This window comes from Columba livia, unplaced genomic scaffold, assembly GCF_036013475.1.
Source record: "Columba livia isolate bColLiv1 breed racing homer unplaced genomic scaffold, bColLiv1.pat.W.v2 Scaffold_83, whole genome shotgun sequence".
Taxonomy (NCBI): Eukaryota; Metazoa; Chordata; class Aves; order Columbiformes; family Columbidae; genus Columba; species Columba livia.
In genome coordinates, this window is record NW_027043811.1 from 877,351 (window position 1) to 895,309 (window position 17,959).

General features: G+C 45.9%; 1 protein-coding gene across 1 annotated transcript; it reads left to right on the forward strand.

The window, feature by feature from the left end:
• The first annotated feature begins 1,692 nt into the window (after positions 1-1,692).
• Positions 1,693-17,914, forward strand: LOC135578146 (dapper homolog 3-like). The gene is made up of 4 exons (XM_065048442.1): positions 1,693-1,736; positions 7,500-7,641; positions 13,940-14,817; positions 15,055-17,914. Exons 1-4 carry the CDS (start codon positions 1,693-1,695, stop codon positions 15,293-15,295), a joined length of 1,305 nt encoding a protein of 434 aa, XP_064904514.1. The 3' UTR covers positions 15,296-17,914.
• Positions 17,915-17,959: the final 45 nt, after the last annotated feature.

Genomic DNA, 17,959 nt, shown 5'->3' on the forward strand with positions numbered 1-17,959 from the left:
CAGACTCCCTCTCTGTCTCGCCAAGGTCCCCCTTTGCTGGCTTATGGGCAGAGGCCTCATGGAAGACAGACATCTCACATCAGATGGTTTGCCCTGACACATTCCTTTTCCTTCGTGGGCACTATTGCAGCTTCTGCTAAAGCCTGGCTTGAACTACAACCCAAGAGTTTCTGCAGGTAGTCACAAATTTACCCTGTTGTCATTGAATTGTTCCCTGGTTAAAAAGAATTTTTTCTCCCAAACCTAAAAACTGCATGGGTAATTCAGAAGCAGGGCATTCTGATGGCATTTGATTGTAGTCCTCCTTAGGTTTTTGCTCCCACCTATGCTTACCTCCTTGTTCGAACTCTGCCTTTGTGCTTCTCTCTGTGCCAGCCTTGCTCTTGCCCCTGTTCCCTGCTCCAGCCCAGCTCCAGCAAACTGACTTTACCACTCAGGCACAGAACACCCACTCTGGTGTTCCCAGAGGCAGAGATGACTCATGACATCTTGTCACTCCCAGCAACTTGGCTGATGAAATCCCGGGAGCAGGCAGCCACACTAAAGCTCCATGTGGATGTTGGTGCACCAGCACCAGCTTCTGCCCCATGGGAAACTATTTGTGGAAGTGCAGCAGCTGCTTCACTAACCCAGTCTCAGGGCTGAACCTTCTCTTGCCACACAAAACTAATGAAGACCATCCACGTTGTTTTGGTACTTTTCGCCTATATTATATGTCACTTTTGACCCAGAGTCCTGTGTGTGCTGTTGATGGTGTCATGAGGGCCCAAACAAGCCCTCCACTGCAGAAGGTGAGGCATTTCTTTTAACAGTTTCTGTAAACCCCAGGAGAGGGCAGTCAGTGGAAGCTGCACTCATAACATTAAAGAAAAGACAGAGGGACTGTGTGTGGATGTTTGCTAGTACTGTGACCCTCAGCGTGGTCCCAGGAAGGAACTCTGCAATGCAGCATCCCCACTACCAACAAGAGCTGATTGGAAAAAATCCTGGTGCAGGTGTAAACATCCTTTTCTTTAAGCAAATAATTTTTTATTCTCTACATCTGTAGTGACACCCACCAGCAAGACAGGAAGGGTGTGTGTTTGAGGGGCTCTAACCAGCAGAGATTCTCTCATCCAGCTTTCTACTGCTGCATGTTTCAGCTTCATGTTCCAGCTTCATGTTCAGTCCAGTGCATTCACAACTGTTACCTCAGGACGCAGAGCAGAGACAGGCACTACAGCGTTGTCTGCCATCATACTGCTGGGAGGCAGTCGGGGACAGATGGTGTTCCACAGCCATTTTGAGTTAAACACCTGATTCCACAGACATCACAAACCTAGGCAGTCTGAAACACCCCACCAATCTGTCAGCCCACTGCTGTGCTCCAAAACAAGGTAACCTCATCCCACCGCAGTATGATGGCAGTGGGTTACATAGGTCTGAAAGACACAGGAGACTCTAGAAGCTTAATAGACACAGGCTTTTATTAAGAATATATATATACTTTTTTTTTTTTTTTACAACTTAGGACAGGAGCAGATCTTCATTGACTGCAAACTATTTTGTGACAGAGATTTGGTTACACAGCCACACTAGTAAATGAAATGGTGTCTGAGAGCATTCCCCAGCACTGAAATTTGATGTTCGCAGCCAACTAGCCATCTTCCAAACAGTTCTGATAAAGTTTTAGGAGTCAGCACATGGTAAGCAATGGTCCAAAAGGACATCTGCATGCAGCCAGCCTGTTATGGAGGGTGAGTTTAACAGTATGGTCAGTCCATGCTCATTAGCTTTAAAGCTAGAGAAGAGTAATTTAATTTACTACTACCACAGAGTCAGCCTTTCTCCATGAGTGGGCACTGAGCCAATTTATAGACACGTTGTTCACTTTTCACACTTCCAAACTACTTTATGCTCTCTGCATGGCACTAAAATCATTTGGGGCAAGGGACTACTGCAGTTTAGGTCCAAACACATCTTTCACAAGCATGTCTCTACATGTAATGCTTGATTCCCTATGATGACATAGCCAAGTTTATTTTTTTTTTTTTTTTCAGCATAATTGCCTTAGAAAATGAGAGCTTGTTGCTGGTTTTCAGGATCCAGGTTATTGGAAACACAGGTTAATAGGTCAAGTGCATTGCTCTACCAAAGTCATGCTTTACCACACAACTCCCATTGACTTGAACTTAGACACGAAGACTCCCTGTCAGAGCCAAAGCCAATGCTGCTTTGAAACTAAGCCAGGTTACTCTGAATACTTAACAGAGGGTTCCTGTGTTCCCAGAGCTTCATCTGCAGATCTCCACATTCTCTCTGAGCTGGAAAAGATAGCTTCCTTATATCTAGTGCTGCCTATCAAGAACTGAAGAGGAGTAATGGGAAATACAAATATCTCTTTCATTGTATCCTTGAGCTACTGGTTTGCATGGCAAAAATCAAATGGTAAATAAGCCTTCCAGCCCAGAATTGGTCATTTTGAGTATATGGTTACTCATCTTGCTGACAGCAATTCTTCCAGAGGCTGCAGGCTAACTTAGCTCTGAATATTTTGCATCATCACCAAGTGCATGTCATAGCTGCAGCAATGCCATTTGGAGCAACCCAGAGCAGAACTGGCTCATACCAATTCTCAAGAAGGGCTGAGGATGATTCACAGTAAAATTTCAAAGCTCACAGACTGAATCAGGCCTACTGGTGTTTAGGGACTCTGCAAATGTTTACTACCAATTTGTTTGTCATCAAGTAATCTATCTCCCTGACACAGACTCCTTAAGCTGAGGGCAGTATTTTCAGAACAGCAGCCATTCAAAAATCCTTCGAAAACCTCACATAAGCCTTTCCAAATACTGTTTCCCCCTCCTTGTATTCATGCTGTGTCTCTTCAAATGTTTGAGACAAAAATCTTCTGATTATGCACAGGAACACAGTTATTCCAGTTCCTCTTTCATTGGACAGAAAGGCATCTGATGTTGACTATTCCTATAAACCAACAACTTCAGAACATAGTTAGCAACATTGGCAAAAAAACCCGCAAGTAATTAAAATTGTGGGTGGCCAACAGTAACACCACTTGAAGGAGTATGTTGTGCTTTCAAATGTGGACTGATGAGAAAGCTTTAATAGTTTAGAGAAGAAAAACAGAATTAAGTTCAAGTTAATTGGCTGTTTCCTTTTCCTGTTTCCACTCTAACGCTTCAGGCTGAGTGGCAGAGTAGGACAGCAGATGCCTGTCCATGAAAGGAAACTTTAGTCAGCCTCCGTCTCAAGCTCTGTATCTTCCAAATTCAGTTATGTTTCAGCATGACTCACACAGCTTTGGGACATCTTCCACTACAGTGTCTCCTGGGCATCAGTCACCTACCAGATAACTGAGCATCCTCAGCCAGGATGTTCCCCATCACAACCTCTCAACAGCTCATGGGACATAACCCTATAAAATACCCTGACCCAAATGTATTGTCATTGATGGCAGTGCTAGGAACTCACGAGAACTACATATAAGTCCAGTTCTTTCTGAAAGCTAGTGAAGTCTCTGGCTCAACCACTTTCCTCAGCAATGAATTCATCAGTGTAATCTCAAGACATGGAGAAGTGTTTCCCCGTTTTCACTCCACAGTTTCATTGAATGGTCCCTTTGTTCTCATATTATGATACAGGAAGAACAGAGGCTCTCAAATCTACTTTTTCTACTCTAGTGATTTTTTCATAAACTAAGTGTCTTCTATTATATTCCTCCTTTCTGAGATAGCGATCTCAGTTTTATTAAACTCCCAGAGTTTTTACATGCCTTAATTGCTCAGGTCACTATTTCCTGAAATCTCCTCTTTAAGAGCAGACTTCTGTGTCCTCCCCAGAGCATTCAGACAAGATTGTCCACACTGGCACTGAAATATCACGCCTGTGATTATTATAGAGTTAATTTAAACCCCACAAGGGGTAACATGAGCCTAAATGTTTCCCTTGCCATTGCACTGTTGACATTGAATTTCAATTAATGTTGTGCTGCCTAGTCACCTTCCCTGTTTAGGTCCGACTGAAGTCTTCCAGAGTCCTCTCTGATACGGGTATACTGAATTACTTTGTCTTCTGCAGAAGTTGTTGCTTGACTGTTTGCTTTTCTCTCCCCTTTCCAGATGAACAATAAACACAACACAGGGCACAGGATAAATCCTTAAGATATATTGCTTTTAACCTTTTGCCATGATGAAAATTAATTTTTCAATTGCACTCTTTACTTGCTGCTTATAGGACAGTTCTTGTTCAAAGACAATTCATCTCATCTTACACTGTAATGCTTAAAATTTTTTAACATTTTTTGTATGCACAATTTAGGGAAGGCCACTTTGGAAAGTCCATACTTCATTCTGGATTGTTTTTTTCCTACTGTTCAGCCTAACTGAGGCCACTCTATACCTATTTGTTTTTAAACCAGTAGCATTCTTTCAATTAAAAGCTCATTTCTCTATCTGATGATTACTGTTAGGTGTGTTTCTGGCTACCCATCAGATATCTTCCCTGTTTCAATTTTACTAGTCAAGGTTGTTAAGCCAAAACTACAGTGACACAATCTTCATTCTCCAGAAAATCCTAGAAGACATTCTGACATCTGTTTCACTTTGAATTAATCTTTATTGAGAATGACTGATCAGAGCTATTCACAATATTCTATAAGCGATATTTTAAATAAAACATTCGCTTGATACTTTCCTGGATCCCATTTACCTTTTAGCAGTTCAGGGTGTGTGATCAGTTAATAATTAAAGGTCCTTTTCCTCATTCTCTCTCATTTTCAACTGGTGAGGTCCCAGGGAAAAAAAAATAAAAGACCGTAATTCATGGCACTAAATTTTGCATAGCTGAATCTCATCCAAAATTCAATTTCATCCAAATCTCAGAGCTCTTTCAGTATTCATTTATAACATCCTGATCATTCTGTCCTTATGCCATCAGCAAATTTCATCCAAATGCTCTTTTTATTCATGCCAAGGCCATGAATACAAATATGAAACAAGATAAGGCCCCAAAGTGACCTACATTAGTAATCCGTTCTCCCTATCAAGATTTTGTCTTTGTGAAGCAGTCTCAAAGGCCTTTTAAAAATCGAAATATATCAGATTAATTTTTTCTCTTTTAATAACTTCTTTATTGGCACATCCAGAAAAGTGAGAAAGGGATTTAGGAGATACTCTTTGCTTAAATGATTCATCTTGGTTATCATAGTCTTCCAGGCATTTTGACATATTTTTAATTACCAGTTTTCAAGAAACAGATGAAAGTTTCGCTATTCTGCTTCCTCGCTTCATCCCTAGCACCTTTTTTAAATTGTGTGTACAGTCTGTATTGCCTCTCCTGATGCTCTAGAAGCATGGCAGCTTTCTATGAGAGACCACATATTTTCCTTACGCAAGAAGCCTAGGTGCCCAACTACTTCTTTCTTGAATTTATCTGGAACTCTTGGAAGTATGCCATAATATGTTTTAAAATCTACCATGTTTCCTTATGAGATCTCAATCTCTAAAAATTACTTCATTGTAAAAAATAGAATGGATGCAGGACAAGATTATAAAAGCCTCCTGCATCCTCGAAACTGAAGGTGGATATGAAAAAACCTCCCTTGATCCAACACATCCCCTAATTCTTTCATAGGCTTACTGGTTCTCACACCCTGGAAGACTCTCATTTATACTTTTCATTTATTTCATTGCTTTCTCTGGAACTCCCTGTTCTAGCTTCCCTCCTAATTATTACTTGCTGCGAATTCAAGCTTCTTCCTGCTGTAAATTTTGAAACCTCTTGTGTGACTCCCAGTTTCTCAGAAATTATAACTTAAGTCACATGGGTATCATTTTTTCCCTTTGGTCCACAGGGATGGTTGTCATTCAAGACTATTGCTGATATCATAGGTATCCACTGTGCTTCTAAGGATTTTTGTCTTTTACTATTAACTCTGATGTCTGCTTCTCAGTCAGAATGCAATGGCATGAACTGCTCATTAGTTCGAGCTATTGTGATTAAACTTTTTATCCTGTCTGCATTTTCACAGCATCTGCTTTTAAAGTGGTAGACAGACTGTTAATCAGACTTACTATGCTTCAGTGTCTGTGAAGTGTAGTGGCTCTTTGAAAAGTGACTTGAGGTGGTTGTACGTTTACTGTCTCACAGCAACTTCTGTCTGCACTTACAAGCAGACAGAGCTCTCCTCAGTTCCAGCTCTGGGATGTGACCACAGCTTTCCTTTCCTGGCATTGCCTAATATGAAGACCCAAACTTTGAGGCACAAAACATGGTTTGTCTTTAAGGACAGCTACTAATTGATCTTTTGGTTAGTTCACTTTAACTCTCTGAAACAGAATACAATTTTGTCAATCCAATACAGGAAGGAGTAGTATCCAGCTTCTTCTCTCAAAGCTATTTTAATTCTGAAGGGCTAACAAGCAAGAAAAACAGTAAAAATTATTTCAAGTCAGAAGATTACTCAGAACACACCTAAGCATCTTAACTGCTGAGTAAGACGGTACCTTTTCACATACAGCTTTTTAGTTGAGAATCAGTTTATAACTTTCCTGCACATTGCTTTGTATTCATTGAGTCTATAGTAACATAATGTGTAACAATACCTCTGTGAGCTCTTGGGCCCTAGAATCTGATATTATCAGTTTGTCTGTCTAACTTCTGAAATGTCTTACTTGTAAGTACTTCATCATCTTTAATGTAGTAACACTACATACACCTTTTGAGTCAGTAAAGTGCAAGGTCAAACCGAGCAACTCCCTAACGGAACTCAACCAAAATGGAGCAGTACTGGAACAGGTCTCCATTTCTATCTCCAGCCAGAAAAACCCAGTTCTCCCTAAATATGAGTCATGATGCTAAAGGCATGGAATATTCTTATTGATCAGTCTGGATGTCAGTCAAGCTCTGCCCCATCCATTCCCGCCCCGCCAGCTGCCTCACACCTCTGGGCAGGGTCCTCAGAACAGTCCTTAGATCCCAGACAACAGCTAAGATAACAGTAAGCTCCTGCATTCTCTTTGTTCCAACTCTAATACACTGGAAAGCCACTTGAAGAAAAACATTAACTCTGTGCTGGGGTGTTATCTTCTTGTTCTCAAACTAAATCCAAACAATGACCATGCTAGCTACAAAAAATAAGTTTATAATTGCATGAAGAAAATTTACTTCCTTTCAGTCCAACCAGCACAGAAGTTTTACACTGAAGGAAAACCAGTATGAATTGAAAACATAGGTAGAACAAATCTACTTTGTTCACTGACAGTCCTCTTCCTCAGAAAGCTGCTTTTTCTCATCCAAGTCTGCTAGAATAGCACATAGCAGACCCCAGACCACTGGAAGTGCTCCAGACGACCGTGATGCCCTGGTCTGCTGGACCGTGACAGCCAGGAATCTTGTCCCTAAAGGTCCCCCGCTCTCTGGCCTTACAAATGCTGAAATCACAAAGGAGTCAGAATTTAACTATTACTTATTCTCATGTAAGCACTTGCTGACTCTTTCAGCTCTGACTTCATCCTCCAAGATTTTCAGCTTGAATTGAAGCTCCAGAACAAGACTCCTCCAAACGATTTTCTCCTACCCATCTGTCTAGAAGACGTCACTCCCAAAGGCCCACTCAGAGCACAAATCGACCAGAGGGAACCTGTAGGAAGGGCTGGGGCAGACCAAGCACATCATGGTTAAAGCATTTTCTCCAGCTTGTAGGAGCAGCTTTCCTGCCAACTCCTGCCTCCCCACATTGTTTTCTGTCAGAGATATCACAGTATGAACATGCAATTACTTACAGTAAGTATTTGTCATTTTGTATCTCCCTGGTACCTCCCATTTACTGACTCAATGTCCTGAAAACCAGGGTTTATAATCCATCTATTTTTGTCTCTATGCATATTTAATCATTCACACAAAGAAGAGCTTCAAGAAAAAAAAAAAAAAGCCTTAAGAAAGCAACTGCCTCCAGTTATCCAAAGCTGGGTAATGAGAGCATTTGCCTGGTATATGCTGGCACGTCTCTAAAACAGGCATTTGACTTTGGGCAGACATAGAAGGAGCAGCCTCCTCCTGCTCATGATACTTGGAAATGAGCCCTGATCTGCTCTGGTACCTACCTACAGCCACTGTGCCTGTCTGAAAGATAAGGGGAAAAGCAGGTGACCCAGGTTTAAACCTTTGCTATAAAGCTATGAGAAGAATCAAAGTCTCTTGTAGAGATCTAAAAAAAACCAAGAACTCCTGTAGGGTTCATGAAAATAAGAGACAAAATACAGGATACTTCCTTTTAGTCCTTGCAGACAGAAAGGTCATGGTTCAGACTAAAGATTTAAAGGCACAAGAGAACCAGAATGAAATGAGACATTACAAATACACCAGTTAGGGGAAAAACTTCAGTTAGAACTTGTGCCTTATCAGTTGTCAAAGAATCCAATCAAGAGACCAGAAGTAATCAGGAACCAGGCTTTGTTAGTTCTGCAATTCACAGAACTACCAGCTTCAAAGCACATTAAAATGCAGCTGTAGCCTGAAAAAATTACTGTCACAACAACGTGTGATGGCATGGAGCACGCACAGAGTCAGGCTTGGAAGAAACAAAGAACAAACCACTGGTCACTAAGAAATGAAGTCTGGGACTTTCCTTCTTTCGAAAAAGACTTTCTGTATTGAAAGCATAGCCAGCGTACCTGTCCTAGACTTCTGAGGATTTCAGAGAACGATTTATATGGTTGCAGGTCCTATTTGATAGCAGCAGTGGGCCCATGGCAGAGACAGGATAGTCCACGTAGAAACTGTACTCTTCCGGATGGAGAGAGACAGAAGGGATTCTGTCCACCTGAAAGAGTCCGTTATCTTTCCCAGTGACCAAAACCTCTGGAGCAGGGCTGATGTGATTTTTTAACGTAACCTTGCAGGGTTACACTGGCACGCTCCTTTAACAGACACAGTTGTTAACCAATAAAACACACTCCACTGCTGAGAGCCTGAGTGGAGTTTTAAGGATACGCTTCATACTGTGAATTCAGTTAAACCTGCTGTTAAAGAAATGTTCTTGACCCTAGGATTTCCTGTAGCATAGTCCCAGATGTCTCTGCTTAAAAAAAATAATCAAAAGATAAAAGATAAATGGAAAGGTACAGCAAAGAAACAGTCCAGACTTGATGCATCTCAAGGAGGGTGACCCTGAGACAAAAAGTATGCTTGGGTTTTTCAACCCTCACAGTCCATGCACCTGCTCTTCACTTGTCCTTCATGTGCTGACCACACTTCTTTTAGTCCAATGATAATTCTGCGTCTGGGGGTTTCTTTCTTATTGGATTCTCCTCCTCTGTCCTCCAGGCAGCTTTTTTTACTGTTTTTGATGGTTTGTAGTTTCTACTAACAGTGTTTCCTCTTTATGTCCTGGTACTGGTCTTCAGTGCGCCACCATCACCAAGCAACCAGGTCGTGACAGGTTCACAGTATGTGGCATGGAATTCCAGTGATCCTAGCCACTCATGCTAAGTTTGGCTACTCATGCTAAAACAGGTTATTCAAACAAAACAGCACAGCTGAATAAAATTTAAAAGTCAGTTAGATTAAACATATCCTGAAACACCTGCTGAGCAAGGGATAATATCAGATTTAATGGCTTCTTTTACTCTCATCTACAGGGGGACGAACACCACTCTGACAGTAACAGCATCACTGCGCTCCCTCATGTGTCATCACCACTACACACCAAGTGCTACACTGGAGTTGGTCACAAAGCACGAGAAAGGCCTGGCAGATGGGAACAGCCCCCTCCGCTCGCACATATCACAGCGTGGGCTCTCCTGCCAGAAGACAACATGGATCCCATTCTGCCATTTTGCAGACGCCGCTCCCCACGCGTGGGGGGGGTGACAGAGGTGTGGGGAACGGACGCCCCCGCACGGCTCCAGCGGCAAGGATGCTGCGGAGGGGAGGTCCCCGCCGCAGCCCGAGTGTCAGTGCATGTCGGCAGGGCCGCAGCTCCCGGAGGAGGCGCCGGGACGCACCGCTGCCTTCCCCAGCCCGCCCACGGCCGCCACACGCGCCGCCCAGCGCCGCCGGGCCCGGCGGGAGACGGCCCCACGCCGCGCGCCCCGCCACCGTGCGCGATGTGACGCGACGTGACGTCCGCCGCGCGGCGGCGGGAGCAGGGGCAGGCACCACCACCCGCGCCGCGCATGCACCAGCCGAAGGTCGACGACACCCGCCCCAGACCGCGGAGTTAACCGGAAGCCGTCGGGCCCGGACAGGAAGTGGCTCTTACGTACAGTGACAAACACCCCACCGCTGGGGCCCGCGTCCCGCTCCAGCCGGACGCGCGGCCCTTTGTGACTCGTTTGACTGACGCAGGGGGGATGACCAATGGGAGCTACTTCTCCCTCGCTGTCTGGACCACCTTCTCTCGGGCCACGGCCAATCGGAAGGGCAAATTCCCCTCCGTCGCCGTTGCTTTGATGGATGGAGGCAGAATCCAACCAGACAGTGGACTATGGGCTAGCCGTGCCCACACCTTCCGCCAATAGGCGCTGTGGAATGAAGGCTCTAGCGGGACTGGGGGGAAGGAGGCGGTGCGGTAGAGGCTCTTGTCCCAGTGGACCTGTGGCCGCCCGCTGCGAGACTGTTGCCCGCGCTTCGCTGAGCGGGGGAGCCGCTAACCCTGTCTAGGGGGCCGCCCCCGGGCCGGGGCAGCGTTGGCGGCGCATCCCCGCTCCCCGCCACACGTTCCCAGGCTGGATGCGACACGGGGCGAGGAGGAGCCGCCCGACCGCTGCGGGGGGGGCTGCCTCGTGCTCTTAAGGAGGCGCGATGGCCGCCGCCGCGGGCCCTGCGCTGCCTGGCGCTGCTCGCCCGCCTGGCCGCGGCGAGAAGGGGAGCCGCCGGTAGTGGGGCCTGTGGCCTTTGCCCGGGGTGCGAGGGGACTGTTCCGGGGAGGTGGGGACGGGAGACGCGCGGTAACGGCGGCCGGTCTCGCGTCAGGCGAGAGATGCCTGGTGTGAGCGCGGCGTGCGGCAGGGCCCCGCTGCTTCGTTGCCCCAACGGGCTTCCAGGGCGGGGGCGGCAGGGGGAGAGTGAGCCCGTTTACCGTCAGGATAAGGGGGTCGGCTCGGGGAGAAGACCAGTCCCGTGGCTATGTACCAGGCGATAAGAGTCTCGCAGGAGCCTTCCTGCTGTGGGAATGGGGAGCTGTCACACCGAGGCAACGCCAGGCATCTGCCTTTGCAGGTGTGCAAGGCTCGGCCAACAAACACATCCCTTAATGCTTATCCAACCTTTGAAACTGCGGAGCTCCCAGTAGGTGTGTCTGTGCTGGTAGTGATGCAGAGCACATATCCTAAACACATAGTTTTGAAACGTTTTTAGCCTCTTGATTGTGTAAGACACATAATTACACGGGGCTACCTGGAAAAGGGGGCAGATACATAATTTCCTTATAGCAGTCTGAGAAATGGTTCAGGGGAGGCAACAACAGCAACTAAAGTAATTTTTTTAATATATGTTTACATAAAAATATATAAAGGAAATATTTTCTTGGGTGAGAAGATGGTTTGGAAAAAAACCACCAACCACCAAACCCTACTCTGGGAGAAAAATGTATTAGGATACCTGTATGTTACACGGGATTGGTGAGGTGTCTGTTTATTACCAGTTGCGAAGGGAAGGGACAGGCTTTCAGCCAGGATGTGGAGATAATTCCTTTCCAAATACCATAAGTTTCGGCATTCTAACTGCCAAAAAACAAAGCCACCTCCTACACCTTCCTGGAGACCAGAAGCATCAAATGCCCGCTACCCATCTGTCAAAATTTGTAGCTTTCCTTAGACAAATATTAACAATTTTGTCATTCACAATGCCAGTGGCATCTTGGAAAAAAATAAGAGAAGGATAAAATACATTGAATGTAATGTAAAAATAAGTTATGTGGTGGCTACTTCACATTTTTTGACATGTCTCCATCTGCTATATCTTCTACTTAGCTTGGAAAGGCTTTGGGATGGGTCTTTTTGTTCTCTGAATGCTAAAATATGATAATGGATCATGGTTCATTCACTTCTGCTGTTTCTACAACACTGATTTCTTGGCCTGCCTCCCAATGGCTTTTTTTTGTGTGCTGGATGGCATTTTTGTGTTTACATTCTTTCAAGTAGTGGAATAAGTTACTTACAGCATATATTTTTGTTTGATTGTTTTCATCTATAAAAAGCTGGCATACTTCAGACATTCATTTGGGAGAGAGGATCCTGAAAACCAAAAGGAAAAATAAATGGGGAAGACACACTGGATGCCTGGCACGTGTTCAGTTCGACCGCAGTTTTCTAACACCTCTGCAGTTGGCTATAGATCAAAGTCACAGACACCACCCATTAGTGCCTCCCAGCACAGTGGTGCTTCTGCCTTGTCTGTCTGTAGAGTTAAGAGGAGCACAAGTCCTAGCTAGAGGGAAACTGGAGAACTTGCTGTGGAAATACCAGGGAGACCCAAAGAGAAGTCCAAGTAGAGGCAGAATGACAAGGGAACTGGAGCAAGATGTTTACCCAGGACTGGAGTGAGAGTAGGGGAAAGGACAGAATAGGACAGAGCTCTGCTGTGGAGGTGGGAGGGGAAGAGATGGTTGTTGGCCCTTGGTAGTGACTAGGAACACTGTAATGGGATCTGTAATGAGATAACATGAATAATATGGGAAAAAGGGCAGGAAACCCTCCTTGACAGAGAAGCGCAGAGAGGACAGCTATGCCCAGAGCTGCTGGCCTAGGGGCAGAAGAAAGTTTTGGTGTGGGAGAAGACAAGACAGTATCCTGAGAGGATGGAGGTTGAGCATTCATTCTTGTGACTTCCTGATACGAGGGCATGGGACTTTGGTACAGCTTTTGACCTGTTGAAGAAATGCAAGGAGTCATTGCAGGTGCAATGGTCAAATAAGCCCTGCAAAAGCAGCAAGTCTTACAACACTCCCTCTACTATCAGAACAATTTTCATATTACAGTTTCCAGAAGAAAAAAAAAGCAAACTCAGAAAATGTCATTTTCTTCCAGCATGTGTCCTATCCTCCACTCCAAGCCTTACAGCAGTGTTACCATTTGGAGGCATGTGAATGCAAAACTACTCACAGAAAGAAGACCTTATCAAATACAGCGGGTCTTTCAGATAACTGGGGTAGGGGCCCCAAGGGAGGCTCTTTCATGGTTGTTTTTCAGATTTCCATGTAGAAATCTGAGCTCAGATGTAGGGGGAATCTCAGGCAGTGGCTGTTCATCCTCATAGATACGTTGTGTAGCATTTGATCTAATTAGTTTACTTCACTACACAGTCCTCTTTCACATTGTAAAATAATGGATAGTTGCCTCTGCCTGTGTCCCTAAGACCAGCCTTGCAATGGACTGACAGGAGACTCACAGTTTTCAGTCAAATAGGTGAAAGCAGGACAACACTGTAATTCACAATGTTTTCTATCTGGTTTTAGTTGGTTGTAACACGTTGGAGAGATAGCAATGAGACTTGTAACAGGGTTGCAGCAGAAATGCTTCTTAAGATCTGGGGATGTGACTGCAATAGGTTTTTGGCCAATACAAGGCACCAGGAAAGATTACCAAGGATGGAGGGTCTACTTTTTTGGGGGGCTGGAGAAGGGTGCAACCATTGCGGGGTTGGTGCAAGTTGCCCAGGGCGGCAAGCCGGAGCTGCAGTGGTGGCTGCCAGGCCCAGGCAGCCATTTGGGAGCAGCATCCGCGGATGGAACGGGGAGCCCTCTCGGGCCGGAGGAAATGACGGCCGGGTGAGTGCGCGGCTGCCGCAGGGGTGGCCTAACACCTGCCGCCGCCAGCTGGGAGGCAGCAAGAGACTGCTGCTGGCAGCGGCCTGGCGAGGCGAGGGCCCCACGAGCGGCGGCCACCTCCGGGGCGAATTGAGCTCCCGGGATGGGGTAGGCTGTGATCCCGACGGGTAGCCTGGCTACCTGGGCGGAGCCGGGCTCTCCCTCCACCGGGTACCGTGCGCGCCCCCGCGCTGGGCAGCCATATCTCCCGCAGACCGGCGCCTCCTTAACCCGAGGAGGCGGGGGCGGCCGCGGCCAGAGGGTGCCGGGGAGGCGGAGCGGAGGCTGGGGAGGAGCTGGGGCCTGCAGTGGAGCCGCAGCCCGGAGCAGCAGCCGCGGCAGCGGCGGGGCCTGGAGAGACTCAACGCCGCTCGGCCGGGGCCCCCCGCGCCGGAGCCCGGAGAGCCCCTGGGGAGGAAGCCGAGGCCCGGCGGAAGTCGGCGGAGGCGACCGCTCAGCCCCGCGCAGGCCCGTGGGCCGCCGCGGCCTCCCGTGGTAGTCGGGCCCAGGCAAGAGGAGCTGGGGCCTGGGGGGGAAGCCAGGGACAGCCTCCGGGCAGCCGGGGTGGGGGGACACCCTGCCCGCCGCCCCCCTGCCCCATCCGCAGCCGTGAGGGGACACCCCGTTAGACAGCCCCACTCCCGGCGCGAGGGACGCCCCCTCGCCCCTCCCCACCCTTCGCTGGCAGGCCGGGGCGCACCCGCAGCCAGCCGCCTTCCCCGCACCTGGCGAGAGAGCTTAGTACTTGCCCCCTTCCCCCTAACCAGCCAAGGCTGGGCAGAGGCCCCTGACACCAAGCCCTGTGACTTATCTAGAAGCGGGTCTGTTCTTCCTCACTGTGGAATAGAGCCTGCTGGAGCTCTTTCCATACCTGTTGAGGGGAGAGGCATCCTCAGACCACAGATTCTGAGGGCTGTGAGAACAACCCTTACCACCCACTCCCCCCTGCTACTGAGGAAATTCCTCTCTCAAGCAGAGGAGACAGCTCTTACCAGACCAGATAGTAACAGGTGAGTCTCCGCAGAAGAAATTGCATGTGCCAAAGAGAGGCAGTCCTCAAGGCAGAAATAAGTAGCACCTCTAGATACTTACCTAGTAATTGTAATCATATTTGCTCAGGAGGCAGCAGAGAAAGCAAAGGAGAAAAAGTAGAGCCAGTTTTAGATATTCTTCCCTTTTCCAGTTGCTGTAAACCACTGGAGATAAAGGTAATTTCCAATACTGACCTCATTCTTCTTCATCCCAAGGAAGATCCCTCATTCCCCAATCCCAGGAGGGTTTTCTTCAAATATCCTGTGCAAGGAGAGAAGACACACCTCCCAGTTACAGGGAAAGGAAAAGGCCGTCTTCACTGTTAATAGTCACAGAGATAGCACGATTTTTTTCAGAGAAAGAGGTTTGCCCACTGTTAAGGACAAGGTGCAGCTAGAGGGAAGAAGAAATTTACAGGTAGAGAGACTGAGGAAATTGATTTTTGAAATAATCTGACAATCAGTGAAAAGGCTGCCTCCCAGGGGAATACCTTTTTAGTCCTTAGCTGCCAGAAGGGAGAGAAGATCTCCATCCTGGGATAAAACCAGCAGTTTTAGGGGACTGACAATCCCACACAGATTGTTTTAATACTCAAGATCCTGAATTCATCCACGATCGCTTCGCCCTCAAAATATTTCTTGAAGAAGGTCTTGGAATATTTGACAGCAACGGTCTGAGGATGGGCCTTCGAGAAAGAGTGTGAAGGACAGTACCCCAGAAACCAACACTGAAGATAAGCCACCTTCCTCCAGAAAATCTTCCAGACAGGGTGAGTGACCACATTTTATCATTTCTCTATTCCTAGCTGTCCTTCTCTTTTGCCTTAGCTCTTTGTTTTCCATGTCTCTTCTCTCACTGTACCTGCTTTCCTTTTAATCTTTTTTCTCTGTTCCTGAACCTCTCCCTAGCCTTATTTTTCTGTATGTCTTTCTCCATCTCTCTCATTTTCCCGTATGTGCTGTATGGAATTGACTTAATTCTTTCCCTCACTATTTAGCTTATGGGAGACCTCAGCCCTGGTTAATTGTGAGAAACCTCTTTGCCCATTTCCCTCTTACTTTCTTTCACTGGTGTATTCATCCTAGGTACAGCCTTTATCGTTGCTGGTGTGAAATTAATTTCTGTCATTTGGGGGCCATTGAGAAGGATAATACTGGCAAAAAAAACCTGTTGAGGAGACAGGAGCGGTGATTTGTACCACTAGTGTACACGAATCCACCTGTGGGGTTGGAGTGTCAGTTTTTCTCCATATGGGTCCTTCTGTGTTTGTAACTGTGGGAATAACTGTGTGATGCAGACCTCTACTGTGACTTGGAGCTGAATGTACAGATCCCAGTGCTAGAGCTCAGAGATGTGTGTCGTGATGTACCTGGGGGCTGTGGGATGAATTCTGGAAAGAGTACCCTTGACAGCGGGTCCTGTGGTGCTCCAGGGCCTGGGAATGAAAGTGGTGACAGTGCTGGTAGAATCTGCTCTGAAAGCCAAAAGAAGCCATTTGTTGCCACTAGTCTTCATCTGTGTTTTTTATGCTGTGTTTAGGGGCTAGGAATGTGACTCCTAATGCTAGTGATATGGTAAGCCAAGCTGGCTGCTTTTTGTAAATGAGGCAGTTAATTTCAGTCACAAATGAATATTCTGATACTAACTTAGTGATTTCCTGAGAAATCAAGTCCAAGGGAGACTAAATCTCAAATGAAGCCCAAGCAGATTCCTGTACCAGAAGAATCATGCCTAAGGATGTCTCACCTGAGATATTCCAGTTTATGTTCTTGAATAAGATAGCAGTGAGGAAATCCAAGACCAAGGGGTCCTTGGCCCAGACGGAAACCATTCTGGAATCCATTTGGGAACATAGTGGTTAACAGGGAGTCCCTGGAGAAGGAACTCCGTGGTGTAATTTGCAAGCAAGATCAGACAAAAGGTGCCAGGGCCCTCCAAAGTGATTTGTCGTTTTGTCAGAGAATTTTTACAGTTATCCCTAGCTTCAGAAGGTGCCTCTTTATAATGGAAGGTTGAACCATGAAGCATACATATGTTCTGGGGGTATTGTTAGATGCCCTCCTACCTGTTGCCCTATAGTTATGCAATCAGCCTGTTTTGAGTACAGCTGTGTTATCTAGCATGAGGGAAGAGATAGCTGTGGCATTTTGGCCTTTGTACATCCAAGGGGATAACTGACTTTTCATGCTCTTGAGGTTAATTTAGCTCACGCTGCCCCCTTCCTCACAGTAGTGACTTGACATTTTTTCAAGTGCTTTTGGCTCTGATGGATGCCAGGGTACTTTACAGAATATATATGCCAGCCTTACAGAATTCTGCTCTTCCACAACAATTATCTTTCTGTATATGAAACTTTTTTCTTCATTATTAATGATAAAAATTAAGATTTTGTATTTGCTGCTTGGGCTTTAAATATTCATGACAGACATACAAGGGTGAAAGTCATATGCTGTAGAATAACTGTTATTTGTTAATTGCTGACAGGGTATTCAGTGTTGACTTGGACACACAAAATTAAGACAATGCTCTGCAGATCTCATAGTCTAAAACACAGCTATACAAAAGCAAGGACATACTGATAAATTTAAGGAAGGGACTCATTTTTAGAGGACATAGCTCTTCAGTGTGATCGTGGTATTTACATCAAACTTTTATCACAAGCTAAAATGCATCTTCTTAGGTGGAATACTGTAGCTGTTCTGTACCATTTATTTTATACAAAAGTACCCATAAAAGAAAAAGGGAGAGTATTATTTATCTTTTTAAAAATGTGAGATACTTTATAGACACATTTAAATGAAAGTGCTACGTCTTTAAAAGTTTCCATTAAGAATGTGAAACCAGAACACCTAAAATTAGGCTTTAAAAACCACATTTAGGTACCTAAGTAAATAGCCTAATTCTTTTAAGTGCCCAAGAATGTAGAGTTGACGTGAACAGAAGCAATGAAGTCTTCAACAATTAAAAGACAGTTATGTGTGTACGAGTTTGTAAATTTAAATTTAGATATTCATGCTTCTAAAAGCTGACTTGTAAAGTTGAATTAGTCTGATCTTGTCCTATGTGCACTCTGGTCCCATCTGAGAATTGAGTGTGTGGCATTTTTAAGGTCAGTCCCTT